The 16,356-nt window shown below is 36.8% G+C and overlaps 1 protein-coding gene across 5 annotated transcripts in view; it reads right to left on the bottom strand.

Annotated features, from left to right (window-relative positions):
* Window positions 1-16,356, bottom strand: part of JAKMIP1 (janus kinase and microtubule interacting protein 1) — a 230,294-nt gene that overhangs the window by 152,404 nt on the left and 61,534 nt on the right. For all 5 annotated transcript variants that reach the window (XM_071808566.1, XM_065836054.2, XM_071808567.1 and 2 more), the window contains 2 exons: window positions 6,925-7,193; window positions 1,033-1,527 (listed from right to left, as the gene is read on the bottom strand). In XM_071808566.1, the coding sequence (XP_071664667.1) occupies window positions 1,033-1,527; window positions 6,925-7,053 (624 nt within the window). In that variant the 5' untranslated portion in view covers window positions 7,054-7,193. The remainder of the gene's footprint in view (window positions 1-1,032; window positions 1,528-6,924; window positions 7,194-16,356) is intronic.

Genomic DNA, 16,356 nt, shown 5'->3' with positions numbered 1-16,356 from the left:
CACATGTGCAGCTTGCCATCACCATCATTTTTTCCAAAGGAATACAAGAAATAAGAGGATCTACCAGTATAAACACAAACTGATAAAATATTTTTCTTAAGAAAAGTGATGTTTCATTCCATTTAAAGTCTGTTCTTCTTGATATGCGATAAATATTAAGTTCACTATAATTTTAGATTTTATTTGCATAGTTATGATACTGCTAGTTTAGACAGACTAAAAATCAGATATATACATATCCATATAAAATATCATGGTATCAAACAGAAGTGTCATTTGATGATGAACTTTCTAAATGTATTACTGTGAACATCCCATCTTAGATTCTTTACATTTTACAAAGCTGCATAATTTGAAATATTTGGGGCACCTGCTGTTGGGAAATACTGCCTGGTTTTCAATTTTCTACCGACAGCATAGTTTGCCATCTGTGCTGAACTGCTAGGGTTTGTGAAGCGTGAAAAAAGCCTGCAGTCCTAGGCCCTAACTTTGCTGCTGCAATAGAAAAAAGCACAGAAATTAAAAATAAAACAGGGGAACAATGTTCAAAATCAGATGACCTAGATAATGATGCAGAAGAAACATAGACATTGTCTTGTTTCAGCACAATTGACTCCTCCAAAATAAGTATAAAACCTCTTTGAAAAGTTAATTTTTCCATCTCACAAAGGTGTTCTTGCATTGCCAAATCAGCAATGCCTGACTGTTTTATCAACAGGAATTTGTAAGGAAATACCATTGAGCAAGTGGGAAAGTCTATATCTTTGATCTGTGGAAAAAATTAATCCTGGAAAGTCTTGGTTTATTCACATTCTATTTGGTGGGACATAAAGCTTTGGATTTGGTTGGGTTAAACACGGAGTCAAGGTTCATCTACGCTGTAAGGAGGAGGATGTGCAAATAGCAGCCTACTGCAGCAACCAGCACAGATGAGAGACGTCACTGCAAAAGAACAGTTCAATATTTATGGGCACGTACAGCAATATACTAATACCTGCTATGAAATAAGCACACATTACTTAATGAACTTACCAGTCTGCGGATCTCTCTCTCACATTCCCGCTTTATTCTATTAATCTCATCCTGATGGGACTGATAAGCCGTGCGCAGGTCAGCAGCCTTCATTTTATCTGCCTGCATAATGTTGTTCAAAGCTTCTTCAAGCTGCTTTTTGCCACATTTCAGCTCCAAGATCTCCTGTTGCAACTTCATCCGTTCACCATCGAATGCCTTGCGAGCCTCCTCCTTCGCTTCACTCAGCAGCGCCGTCTTCACTTTGTCAGCCGCCCCGTCCCGCAGGACGTTGACTGTTGACTGCAAACGCTGGATTTCTCCATCTTTTATTTTCACCATTCTCGCTACCTCCTGCTCGTGCTGCCGGATCAGTAGCTCTCTGACGCTCTGAAGTTCCTTCATTTTCTCCTCGTGGAGCTTGGCTTTCAGTTCAGAAACATATGCAGTGTGCTTGTGCTGCTCCTGCTCCCTTTCTTGCTTAACCTCTTGGATTTTCTCTCTCAATTTACCTACCTGGAACATCAATATAGAATATCAATTAACAAGTGATACCACAGTTTTAAAAGTCTTCAAGGGAACTTTTCCTAAATCATTATTTAAAACCCCATCCTGAACATTCAAAAGCAAAGATCACATATCTGATGCTTCTCTTTCCAGTACACAACTAGAGAACCAGGGACAGAAAAAGGCTGTGTCTGCAGGAATCTGCTATGGACATGTGGTATTGGTGACAAGTTCTCACAGTTTTAGGCAATAAAATAAAACTGAGAAGCCTCCAATCTAGTTCTCCCCTTATCTCCTCCACCAACCATCCCAGACTACTCTTAATCATAATCCCTCTACTGTGCCCTACAGATAGATGGAAAACAAATCAAAGAAAAAAGAGTTTCTGTTTATGCTGGGAAGGAAATGGTAGAAAATATTGTAGCATTTAAAGGACCAGACTTCATGGATGCTCATAGCGACGTAGATCTTCACACACATTCAATTAATTCATTCCCACAATAAACTTCTGTAGCTAAGCAGGACTATTATTGTTTCATTGATGATCCCATCAGACAGACGTAGATTAATTTACCTAATTCACACACATACTGTCTTTGGGATTTGAGTCCCAAATTACTGCACTCAAACCCACTACTTGATCTGAGGTACTTCCTACTAATCAGATGAGAAAGGCTCTTGCCTTGAAGGAAGAGAGAGAAGAGATCCTATCAGCAAAGGAGCATTCTTATCAGTAGGAACATGGGGAATAAAAACCAAATTTAAGTGGGGGAGGAAGGGAAAAAAAGACATTGATTTGTATTTCTTAATTTCTTAGTCACTTTAATGGGAAAGTCTTTATTAGATAAGCCAAAAGAATTGGTATTCTGAAAAATCAAGTGAAGGGGCTTCAGACAGGACACCCCGAAACTGAGGCTATTCGCAGTCGGTAGACACTTCAGAAAATATAGGCCAGTGACTCTAACAGTTGTGAGGGGAGTAAGGGAAACGTCTCATAGCCTATTATAGTAATACCCACTGTGATGAAACCTCATTATAAAATGATGCTCAGCAGGTTGCATGGAAAGCGATGCCTTTTCCAAGTGGGATTAGATGTTAACTTAGAAGAAAAAAAAAAGAAAAAAACGTGCATTTCATCATGCATCATGTCAGTACCACCTTTCTATTATCCCGATTGCTGAGACTGTGAAGATGCGGGCTCTACACTTGTACTTCTCACATAAAGCAAAGTCAGAGCAGAGGTTTCAAAGACTTGTGTTTTAGCCTTGTGTGACAATACAAACATACAAACCAAACAATGCTTCATGCTAAAAGGAGGTTACTGAGTAGCAGGACATTAATCACTGTCACAATATTCATAGACTGCTTGCATCTGTGCTATACAAAGCTGTAGTCATAAAACACATTTAATTTATGCTAAACTAAGCCAGAATGGCAACTTGCCTCACAATGAAGAAAGGATGGGAGATCTCTCTTAATACTCAGACTATCACTAACCAAGAAGGTATAATTCAAACAAGGGTTTTTTTGCATGTTTCTGGATTCTACAGTCAAAAGAAAAAAAATATTTGATTAAAGGCAATAATACTAGTTCAGGAAAGTTCTGGAAACCTTCATTATTTTGTTTATTGAAAACAGGTTGGTTTTCAACAGGTACTTTGGTGGGTTTGCTTCAGGAAAAATGGGACGTCTTAACTCAAAGCCTCAGATGTAACTAATTCAATGAATCTAAGTTTACTACCTTAGAGTGACCATAAGATGAGACTGATATGTTACTCATCAAACCCACAGCACTGACAGTAGAATTCCCAGAGTCAGAACTCCACCAGAAGTCTTCAGGCAGCAGGGACAGCAGGCTTTCCCTGTGCAAAAGATCTTATGATTCTGTTAATTTCAACAGGATCTTTGAGAATTAACTCAAAATTATCCTTGATTAAAAACCAAAAACAACAACAAAAAAACAACCAAACGACCAACAAAAACCCAACAAACAAAGAAAAAACAACCAAAAACAAACAAACAAACAAACAAAAAAAAACAACAAAAAAAGACAACAAAAACCCCCAAAAAACAAAGTAAAAACAGAAAGGAAACAAGCTGGAGCAGGAGAGGGAGGAAAGATATCTTCATTTTCATTAAAGTAATCTAGATACACTGAAGGCTAAACACCAGCTGAGAAATCCGTAACATTAAATTACAGCTGTGGAAAAGTAACAGCTCTGAATCAGACATTATCAGAAGCAGATTTTATTACAGAGATGCTGTTCCTCTATTCCACAATGATTCAGATAACACATCTTCATGAAGAAAAATTGATTGTTTCATTTAATTATTTTTCTCCCAAAACGTTAAGTCCAGCTATTGGAAATTATCTGCTGGAGGTATCTATGTGTTATTTCTCCTGGTGGGATGATAATTAGTTCAAAGCCTACAGTGGGCAGCACCAATTTTCAGAGCTTGCCCTAGGGTACCTAATTCCATAGGACAGTCTAAGACTCTCCCATCCATAGCATGGGGATTGGACTGGATGACCATTAAAGGTCACTTCCAACCCAAACCACTTCACAATACTTTAACAAAGCTAAGCCACCTATTAATCTACTTACTATCACAAGTAGATGAGACAACAAATTTGCAAATGAACCAACGCTTGATATTCATATAAATCTATTAGTTATGTCCTTACTGCTGAGCAAAGAAAATTGAAATGAAACTGAGTAATGAAGCCTAGTAACAATGACACATGAAAATAAACTGTATAACTGCATCTATGAACAAGGCTAATATATCTCCAGAACTATAGTAATTTAAAATTAGTTATATTGTACATAAAGCATGCAACTTAAAAGCAGTTTTAAATGCAACACATTAATGAATGTGACTTCCTACACAAAATTACATACTTGTTTAATTTTTTTTTTGGTGTTTCACTGAATTGAGAGAAGGCAACATCTACATGCATTGTTGCTGTCTGTGAGGACACATACTAAACCACTCAAAGTAACTGAATCTTAACACATATCACCAGACGTTTTACTTACAAAGCTTCAGCAAAGAGCAAGGTAAACAGGAAAAATAAGAATCCTTCTAAACCCACTAAATTTTTATGCTGCCTATCACTCCTTATGACCCAGTAAAAAAGGATTCATCCTAATTCTCGGGGTCTTTAAAAAAAATGTTTTCTTGTTACTCCTGCAATCTTTCTTGCCTCAAGTGTTTGCACTTCTGATAATCTTTTAACTTAAACCCTCAAAATTATGTGACAATATCCAAGGATCACAAGAAATGTGTTTCTGTTCATATTTGAGTATATGAAACTTATCTCTTTTCCCTGTGCTATATTTGGATCCCCTCAAAACTTCTGAAGACTCCAATGATTGCCCTTTTATTCCAGATTCAAATAATTTAGATACATAATTTGGTAAAATACATTAATTTTAAAGACCCTACTACAGTTCTGAGTAGAATTTTCCAGATTACATTGTAGCATCAGACTTTTTTAGGCTCTCTTCCACTGTGTTTTCTGTCACCCTCTTCCAACATACCATCTGAAAAGTTTACTTATTTTACTTTCTTGTTGATTCTTCCAAATTAATGATAACTGCTTAATACCTATCTGTTGATGTCTCACTCTTCTCCATTATCTCTTTTAACTGGGTTAGACATTGCACTATCATGTCTAGCACATTCACTCATTTAATAATTTTGAATTCTGATTGAAGTAACAATGCCATATTTATTCTTAATAATTTTGTTACTTAATGTCCAATGTTTGACAAATGTCCAGAATTCTCTAGTTTTAGTGATTTTGTTAAGCACTGAGCATTTACATTTATGTATCGAACATAGAGAACAACTGAATTCAAACGCCCTTCAACTGCTGCCAGGAAACTACCCAGCCAAAGGGATGTGTTTCTTTTTAGTACACGGTTTTGCCAATACTTCAGCCAACTCCCTACTCCAAGAGGTTTGCCATATTTCATTCCCACTTACAATACCCTAGTACCTCCTTGCTATTCAGGACACTCTTTATAGTTCAGCAAGTTAACCAGCTCCTTTCTAATTCCATAAATAGCAGACAGGAATAACATTCATTCATATCTATATTCAGTATGCCTGGATTCTCTGATCAACAGCTGTATTTAGAGTTCTTCCATACATACTGGCCATAACTCTTTTCCATATGACCTTTTTAATCCCCAGTAAATAAAGCTGTTTTGATAGTATGATATGCTCTTTTTTTTTTTTTTATTTCATATATTGAAAACGGATTTTTCAGCTTACAAGAAAAGACTGTTACACACAAATTCAACATCTGACATCAAAGCTCAAAAAAAAAAAAAGGATATCTGGGAAAAGACATACAAAAACAATCTATAAAGTTGTGAGATGATACAGTGGCAACCGAGTTGGAATCTCTCATTCATCCTAACTCCTAAACGCGTTGTGATCTCAACTCTTAAATGTACAGTCACAAGCAGAATATAGATATTTAACAGCAATAGCAGAACTCAGTGAAGACGGTGCAATAGTAACAGTAAACACTGGAACATCTGCTATGAAGAACAAAATATCACAAAATAGACTACATTCTAATGTTTGCTAACCATCTCAGTAGGAGCAGGTACTTTCTAACACTTGTTCCTAAATATTCACAGACCTCAGCATAGGCGTTTATAAAAACACTGAGCTGATTCACATTTTCTGGACTCTGACCCTGCTCACTCACTGCAGCTTCTTGTGCTCATTGCACCAGACGTTAAGGTTCAGTTAGAGTGAGTCCGGTCTCCATTTATGTTGAAATAAGCATACTTTTTGTACTTCAGTCAAATCCTTTTGTTACTTGTTACTTGATACTCAAATTTTGGATTTCTTCCAACCAAACATTTCTACTAGCAGAGAGAGGGCAGTATGTGAGCTCATGTTCAGTTCATGCATACCCTTCTCCAGCCTCTCCATAGATGGCAGCAAACCTACAATCCCAGGAGGACATGCTACATCAACAGGTGGCCCAAACCTATCAAACCAGTGCTCCCAAAACAAGAGGTAGTACAAGGGAACTAAGGCAGGGCCACAACTTATGCTTCACCCCTTAGGTAACATAAACAAATCCAGCTACTTGTATACCAGAGGCCCAAAACACCACCAGCAAGATCCACAATGATGCATATTCAAAGAATTGCAAACATACCAATTTTCGATTAAGTATTGAATAAGCATGGAGGGAAACAATTTTACTTAAAGGGTTCAATAACAAATTAAAGAAAGCGAACTGGGAAAACATGTATGAAACTTTGGATGTCTCTTACGTAAAATTTTATTTCAGGGAAACCAGTATGTTACAGGCTGGATTCTAACAGTGCTACTGTTAAGAAGAACGATCAGAAAATATAATCAGACAAATACCTTGCTTTTTTCTTGCTGAAATTCTATCTGGATGTTGGTTAGTTTAGTTCGTAGCTCCTCATTAGCGGCTTGCAAGGCTTCAATCTCCATGTCGGACTTCTCTCCCTTGGCACGACTTTTCTTTGACATAATTACTTTTGAAGTTTAAAATAATTTTTTTTGCTCCACACTGAGCTAGTGCCTTTTGCTTTCAGCACTTATGAGCCATGCAGTGTTCAACAAAACCTTTCACACAAGTTTCTGCCATCGTGGGAGCAGTCTCTCACGTCCTGGAAGAAACAAAGTAGTAGCAATAGAATTAGGTTGCAGTATTGAGCAGAATCAAACATCCATTTTAAAGTACTCTGAACTTCCTCATAATAAGTACTATATTGCATAGTGTACTAGAATTTGGAAGAAATAGATCAGAAAAGAAGTAACACAGTGTTTCATTATCTTATCTAAACCCTTTCCATTGTAATGTGATGTCTTCACAGTTATGATGAATATAGCATATAAACAGAAATCATATCTTATTCGAGACCTGAGTTGGATCATGCTCAGGATTCCCAAGAGGCACAGGGACAACCATAAATTAACTGAGGCTGGTGGTGTTTCACTGGCAATAGTTTATGATGCATTAAGGTGAGAAGTGCATAACTCATAATTGTATAATTTATAATTACCATCGGGTCTCACAGCATCATGATATATGGAAATGGTATCACAAATCTGGAAAAAGATTTCAAAATGATTTCTTAAAAATATCTTACATATAAACTGCTTATGTTCAGGGTTAATCCTGTTTGAACTGCCCTAATGAAAACGTGAAGGTATTTAACTTCATTTTCATTTCCCAGCATGCCTCTAAGCTTAAAAAGTATTCAATTATTTAAATCAGATTTATGTAATATTCAAAGAGAATATCAATAGCATACAAAGAACCTTAATTCCAATAATTAGGAAATCCCACAATTAGTGGGATGAGTAGTTATAGAAGGTTATCTGAGGCTCTTTTCCTCGTCTGCTCTCCTCTAATAATAACCTGGCGCTCCACAAGAACAAACTGAGCAACAAATGCTATGAATGCTGAATTAGTTTCCAAACCCACATGTTCTACTAATTTTTAATATCCATCATTAAATTGCCAACAACGCAGAGAGGTTCCTACTTTAATATTGAACTACATTCGTGGAGTATCGTCTTTCCAAGAAAATTGCTACCAAATTGCCTTCAAGCAATAAGTTGCTCTTTCCAGCATATTTCTGCCTGGGAGCTATTTTAGGAATTGTATTGGAATGAAAAATCACATGCATTCTTTAGCACATACTTTCTAAAGGGTTAACAATACCTCAGGTATGTATAGACAAACACCATTTGGTGAGTTCAATTATATACATAAATTTTATTCTTCTTTTTAAGGACTAGTAAACAGAAATCAAGGAGTTAAATATCTTGTTCAAAATGACAAGTCAAATCAGATGAAATGTGCACAGAGCTCAGGACACCAAGTATCCTCTGTCTGTTTGACAATATTTCCATGGAGTTCTTTCATTTATAAAAAATAACTGAAAAAATACCAACTATATCAATTGTTTGCTAAGTAACATAAGTGAAATAATTGATTTGCTTTATAATATCAGATGTCTTTCCTTCCAAACTTAATAACCTGTCAATTTATGCTATGCAATAAAATTTAATCTATTCTTTAAATTCATTATAGTGAACATTTTAAATATATAACTTATGAACAAAGAGTAAATTGAGTTAAATTTTAATTTTATTTATGTATCAAACCTGCCTTACAGAACAAATAAACACTAGTGCTACTGTGATTTTATACATAACTGTTGACTTGAGAAAAATAAATTGACAATATTCTTACGGTAACTTGAAACAAAGAACTCTTTAGTGCATAGAGGAAACTTGAGGAGTTGTTGTTCTTGTAAAATGAACTTCATGCTGTTTTTCTGTGGGGTTTCTATGATGCTATAGACTAAAACTAAAGACTATTTAATCAATGTTTTCATCCAAAATCCTTAACTGCATGGAAAAAATTAATTTAAAATCACTTGCTACTGTTATTTCCCTGGTCAATTTGTAAAGAAAACCTAATATAACACAGATGTGAAAATCTGTTCTATAATAATTCCACAACGTTTACAATAGTGGAAGGGGAAATTAGTTGTTCCTTATCTCAAAGACTGTCTGAGATATTCACATACTATCAAAGAATTATTCCTGAAATTCTTACTAAAATAAAATTCCTAATGCAGCCACATTATATATGGTTTAATTCAGTAGATGTTTAACTAAGTTAAGGAAACAAAAAACATCCCTCACCAACCTGGTTACTCTAATTTTATTCTTATTAGACCCCCCCATCTCAATTACAGTTTGAAGTTATAGACGTTTGCTTCTCCATCAGTCAAACAAAAAAGTGAGGTAACTGTGCTTGATGTGGATATACATGACATCCAAAGAACCAAAAAAGAGATTTGGAACGTGGAATGTTTTGAAATTATCACATATATCTTGTTCAGCAACAACAATTTCTCCTGACCATACTGTGTGTTTCCAAGCATATTATGAAGATACTAGACCACTCCATATGAACATGTTAACTTATATTTCTGCACTTCAGCGGATGGCCCATCTCTGAAGTTCTGGTCTTGTAAAACTCTGAATGAATGCGGATTTCACGTTCTACCCCAGAGTCACCGTCACTCAAACCCTTTAACAAATCAGGTTCTATGGTAAGGTACCAGAATAACACTGTTGTCTACCTTCAAAAATGTTGGGCTCTGAATAGAGTTTTTTTTTAAAGTAGATAACAATGTTTTGAGATTCCTATCTTTTTCCTGTAACTCGCAACCATTAAAAATTGTACCTTTCAGGTAAAATAGAAGTTTAGACTAAGAACATGAAGAAATTCACCTTCTTCTTTTACAGGTATTAAAAAAATAAACGACACACCACACCCAAACCAAACAACCCATCAACTTGTGTTGTTTGGCATAAAAATATCTCCATTTTCACCCTTCCATAGATACAACTTCTTCAAAAGCAGTAACTATGGCAACACAAATCTTCTTTATATACTCAGAGAGGTGCAAAGCCCAGACACACAAGGTCTACAACAGAAGAGCATGCATCTTGATTCCCAAATGGAAGGGTTAGAATGAGTGAGTGCCTAGATTCCCCTCTAGCTGAGTATCCACTTGTACTGTTTGGAGAAAGGTCAGGATAAACAAAAACAAAGAAAGAAACAAACAAAACACAGACCAAAAAAACCACACTACACCCACTCGCCACCACACCCACATACTTGTAAATACAGTGAGAAAAAAAGGAAAAAATATTCTATTCTGACAAAATTTCACTTTCATGATTCAGAAGTTTCAACCAAGTGTTTATTAATTCGCCAATTGTCAGTTGAGAGGCAAGTTAATGAAGCCACCACACCACAATCACTCCATGAATAAAAATAGCCACTTCCTGCACTGTGAGTTCAATGCACTTGTTGTAAATCTTAAGATCATCTGAATACATTGCATATTTCACAAAAAAAAAAAAAAAAAGAAAGGATAGGAAAGAGTAATGGATTCCAAATCACAAGTCACCTTTTCAGCAGTCTCTGCAACACATCGAATGTCTCACTTTACTTGATAGGTATAGGGGTACTTGTAATTCAAGATAAACAACAGCAAAAGAAATAAACTTCAGTGGATTTGAATCAACTGTTTGACTGTTTGAGGGACTGACATGCGAGAGATCAAAACATTTAACATGATTAATAAATTATTATTCTATTGTGTCAGACCTTTTCGGAAATCCATTAAATTTCTAAGGTACCTGGAAAACCAATCAGCTGAACAATGTTCCAATCATAACTTTCAGCTTCTCTTCTATTTGCTTTACAGAATCAAAGAATGTACTTTCTCGCTGTTTCAATCTCTTCCCTGATTTTAGTGAGAAAGGCATAGAAGTCATGAATTGCTCTCTGATGCGTCTAGATCTTAAATACCAATAAAACACAGCAGTAGAAAAAGAAAAAATTACTGCAAAAAATGTGAAAGTGTAGCATCTAAGAATTTTTATTATTGAAGAGTAAGAAGAGAAGGAACTTAATAGCTTCTGGTGAAAAATAACTCCATTTAAAGAAATGCAATTCTTTTAACATGATTCTGTACTGAATACATGAAAATAATTGGAGAGTTATACCTTTAGAGAGTGAGTCTAACAGTAATAAACAGTAATCCACAGGAATACTGAGTACAGTCAAACTCAAGTAATAATATGGTTAAATAACATGGTAACAAGAAAAATTTACTAAATGGTGTCATCCAAAATTCATCACTCCAGTCTTGATTCGGACTTGAACAGTGTTATTTAGCTTCAACAGGATTTTAGGAAGGTGAAGTTTTTAACGAGTCATCTCAGCTGAAATACCAAGCAAAGCACACACACACACACCTTACTGCAGAGCATACTATAGGCTACCCTCAACTCTTATTATACTTGTAAACATGAGATTTAAGCACATTCTTAGTACGGCACAATCCTGAATACTCGAGAAGTTTAAAATAAATTTGATTACTCTAGCACCTGAGAAGAGTAAATGCAGGGGACATAGGTACAATGTTAACTTCAGAAGTAACTGCCATTTCACCTATGTTCTAGTTTATAAACCAGTCATAATCAACCAGTGACTGTGTGGGAAAGACAATGTTCATAGCTCCCAATGCCCAAGGCGCATTTCTTACAAGGTTCAAATGACCTACATTTCTTGCTTCAGTTCTCAGTTCTATGTGATAAAATGTGACTGAATGGATAAAAGCAAAACCTCTGCAGGATGTAAAATAACACTTTTCCCAGCCCAGAAATACAAATACAAATTATCAGATACATTTTCTAAGTGTATTGTAGACAAGTCACATTTTAGATACCCATTCATTAGCTACCTACAGAAATAGATCAATTTCTAAAACAGTAGAGCCTTTGAGGATTATTTTAAATCCTATCCCACTTAGGGAAATCGAGGGTTTCCCTACAGTGCAACACTTGTGTCACTTGTGATTTTTTTTTAGTGAATAAAAACAAAACCATCTTTATTGTTAACTACTAGTTCCATTTTCATTTTTCCAGATTCACAGGCTACAGTCCTGAGCCATTCCTGCTTTAATAACAATATGCCTAATACATCTAAACTATGTGGAAAGCAACCACCAGGAAGCTCTAAGTATTTTCAACTGTAGTTTTGCAGAAAGAGCTCAGAGCAACACAATCCTGTTGACCACATTTGAAGAGAGTCAACTTCTTTGCTTTGTAGAGAGTCCAGTGTACCATGAGTTACACTTTTATGACACCTCACTCAAAAGGTTCCATAGCAAGTGATACTTCGTGGATGAGCAGAGTATTTGTAAAAGTCAGGTAGCTCTTCCACCAAGGACAGTAATTGTTTCCATTATCTTTTCCAACGGCATCTCAGGAAAAGTGATCTGCTGAGATCATGTATCTCCACAGTCTTTCAGAAAGTTTGCACTGCCCCCAGGAACCAGTATCCGTGTTTTAACCTCCCATCACAAATCACTGCCTTCCAGATCCTCACGGGGCAATTAACAGAATTAGAGTGTGGCAAGTTTCAGAATTAATTTCACCAACGTATTCACTTTCACTTCAGTTAATTGGTTGCCTCTGTCATGTATGCATCTGTTAAAACACACACAACTAAAATAAATTTCCAAGTCACTGCATACCACAAAATAGAAAAAAACAAACCTGTACACACTCTCAAACCTATGTGTACTTACTACAGACAGCCATATAACACGGAATAATTACTTTTCATTGGTACTGCTGTAGCCCATTGGATGGCATTCAGTACATTAATGGCCTCATTCTAGCCAAAGAACATAAGCAGCCCACCCTAAAAAAAGCTAGCCCTTAACTTAAATAGTCACAGGTTAATGTGTCCAGCTGAGGAGGGGAGTGACAGAGCAGCTTTGGATGGCACTCAGTGTCCAGGCAGGGTCAACCCACCACAAGGATTTAAAGGAACAACAAGTCTCTGATTTCATTGATTATATTGGAGGGCAACTGAAGGACCAGTTCAAAAATATAACTGCAAATGGACTATTGCTACAGACAATTGTCACTACTTTTCTACTGCCAAGCAACAACAGAAATGCAATACTTTGGGTGCAAAGATGCTGACCTCAGATATGAGACCCCTGTCTGATATCCTGGAACTTATAATCTCCTCAAATTGCTACAACTACTCAGGTCAAAGCTACTGGAACAGCCGAGAACAATCAAAATAACAAATTCACATAATGGGATGGGAACAAAAAGCACCACAAATGTGTTTGCACAACACCACAGTTCATTTGGAGACATCAACATAGTGCTCAGTGAGCAGTGCGATTGCCTTACAATATTACATAGTCTTCATGCAGAGAAGTGGTAGAAAGCATTGACTCCACTACAGCCTCCCAGGATACACAGTGAACCAGATCTCCTCCAAAACACTGTTTCGACATACACCCTTTGGCTCGGCTGGCCCATTCAAAACCTGCACAGGTGCACTCTCTGACTCCCTTTCTGCACTACACAATACTTTAATATATTAGGAATTACAGAAACTTTGATTTTAATCTCTTTTTGAAAAGTGATGAGCTTGATCACAGGCATTTAAAGTAAATAAACCAATATTCACTGACTTCAGTGCATTGTTACCCTTTACCAATATTTACCCAGTTTCACTTGTACCTCTGTTTTGTGGATTAATCATTAAAATCACTCTGCCACCCATATTAAAAGACAAACTGCTACAAACAGGAGCCCTGTGGCACAAAATAAAATTAAAAAAAAAAAAATAGTACAAAAAGGCAAAGTTCAACTGCAAATAAAATAATAAAACAAAGCCATTTCTCCACAATCTTCCAAACTCAGTCCTGTTACAGAGCTAAGAGCCGTTTTGGGTGCTGGTTTATCTGCAGCCCCAGAGGCAGCTCAAGGCGGAGCTGTTCCTCTGATCTCTGCGCCAGGTCCTTTCTTTTGAGCACATGCAGGAGACCTGACAAGATGCCTGTGGTCTAGCACAAGGTATGTCCAGCCTCCTGCTCTCCTGATGGTACCCTGGGGGTGACGAAGGGAAATCCCCAGGCTTTCACTGACGAGCAGTATTCCCTTTAAAGCACAGTATTTAAGAGTAAAAACAGGAACAGGAAGAAAGTGCAAGATGTTGCACCTACCAATTAGGTTTAGATAAATGGCAAATACAGAGACAGACTCCAATATCTGTATACACTGTCACTGACAACCCACAGATCAATCATCCTGCCCGATTTAGGTTTTGGATTATACAGGACTGCTTTTGTTTTATTATTTATCCATTTTTTGCTGGAAGGTTCCTTTGATTTTTTTAATAGATCATTATTATTATTATTATTATTATTATTATTATTGTTGTTGTTGTTGTTGTTGTTGTTGTAAAGGACAAGAATAGTTAAAACCTGAAACTGGAAAAATGAAAAATTCAGAGATGACAGCTATGTAGAAAATGTGCAAGACATCTGCTGGGCTTGGGGAGAGAGGTTCAGGTTCCAAATTTGACAACTTGAGAGACAGGTGGAACATCAGTGGGAAAAAAAAATGGGGTAGTCTAATACTCACTTTATAATCAATAGGATAGATATGAGAGGTCAAGTAGGTGTAAAGAAGGAAAAAGATATATCTGGATGTGATCTAATTACCAGCTGAAAAGTGAAGCAAACAGAGGTGGCATGATTTGATTCCACTGTCTCTGATGTCAATAATCCATGTGTGCATTCAATCACCTGTACTAAACCTGCAAGCTACCTTGTATTGTACCAGCCAGGTCACATTCCCACCTTACTGCCCTATTGCAGAAGAGTTACACAACTATGTGCAGAGCAGCACAAGCATATCAGTCAGCACAATAAAGAAAGATATAACGCAGAGCAGGTTAATGAAAAAACCTCCTCACCTAGCAAGGGGTAGCTTGACTTCAATAAATATTGTAATTAAAATCACGATTCTCAGCCAAAACAAATATGTCAGCCTATTCCAGTAATACAGGAGGACTGATAAAATGCCATCATGCTCCACTTTTAAAGCCAAGTTCCTTGGTTCCTGAGATCAAAATACATACACTACAGACCTGACAGTTGTTGCTTAAATTCTGAAGAGTCACAGAATCCTCAAAAAGTGTCAACTTGCCCTCAGGAATTTAGGACCCCAAATTTACATTTGACTGCCGTTATCAAGGACTCCTGCTCAACTTCAGCTTACTCGAAGTAAGACACCCCACATTCACATTTAACTGGATAATAATAATAATAATACTATTTTGTGAGGAACACACTGGGTGAAAGCTTGATGGATTTTGGTTCCATCCAGAGTTCCGTCACAGATTCCTTGTATGACCTTGAACAAATCACTTTATCTCTCAGAAAAACAGGTATTATGCTTGCCTACCTTTTAAAGATACTCTGAGGATAGACCCTGGGTAGTGATTATAAGAAATGGGGCTTATGAGAAGCTATCAAGAGTTTACAACTGTTAGTTGGCAGGAACCATCAAATTCAGTGTCCCACAAAACTACAGTTCCCTCACAATATCTGTTAATTTTCTCCTAACAGTTCTCTGAAAATCAGCCAACTAGTGCTGGCATTTCAAGTATTGCTGAATGAAACGTACATTGGAGTAAAAAGAGTTTAAGTCCCTCTGGTTCTGCAGTACAAGCTGATGGAAGCGCATCACCTGGGATAAAATATTTAAACTGGATATTTCAGCCAGACAATAGCCTCTCTCATCTCTCAATTCACTCAATTCCATAAGGGAGCAGTGCAGCAGCTTAAAACCACAGCCAGTAAAATGCACAGCTAGATACTAACACAGCGAGAGCCTGGGGGCAAACTTTCATTTCTTTCTCAGCTTAAACAGGGCACAGACAAGCATGAAAAAGCACAAGAAAAGCACAGAGGAGAAACTTGGTGAACTAAGGACTTTCTTTGTGTAACCACCCTCCAATATCCATGAACTGAAAATGCTTCACCACCGTGAGAAGGCTACCAATAAAATATTCTTCTGGTAACTGCCAGCAAATTCAATTCAAACCGCGCCAGGCTTGTTGGAAGGGTTGTTGGCAAGTCAGCCAACAGAAACATCAATGTGATTTCTGAAGATGGTTAGAGTTGAATGTGGTGACCATGAAGACTTGCAGAAAATACTTTTATTCACATATATGTATCAAAACTGTGAAATACGTAAAGTTGAGGTCAAAATATGTCACCTAAAGCTTACAGGAGTCCCTGTGGCTGGATGAAAGATTTTTATGCATCATTCCTTATGAACACAACTTCCTTCTTCCCATGGTGCCTGCAAAGAAGGCTGTCTTCTGCAAGATCTAAATCATTCTGTAGATCA

Source organism: Patagioenas fasciata, chromosome 4 (genome assembly GCF_037038585.1).
Source record: "Patagioenas fasciata isolate bPatFas1 chromosome 4, bPatFas1.hap1, whole genome shotgun sequence".
Lineage (NCBI taxonomy): Eukaryota > Metazoa > Chordata > Aves > Columbiformes > Columbidae > Patagioenas > Patagioenas fasciata.
Note: the sequence above shows the minus strand (reverse complement) of the source record. Positions and strands in the feature narration are given on the sequence as shown.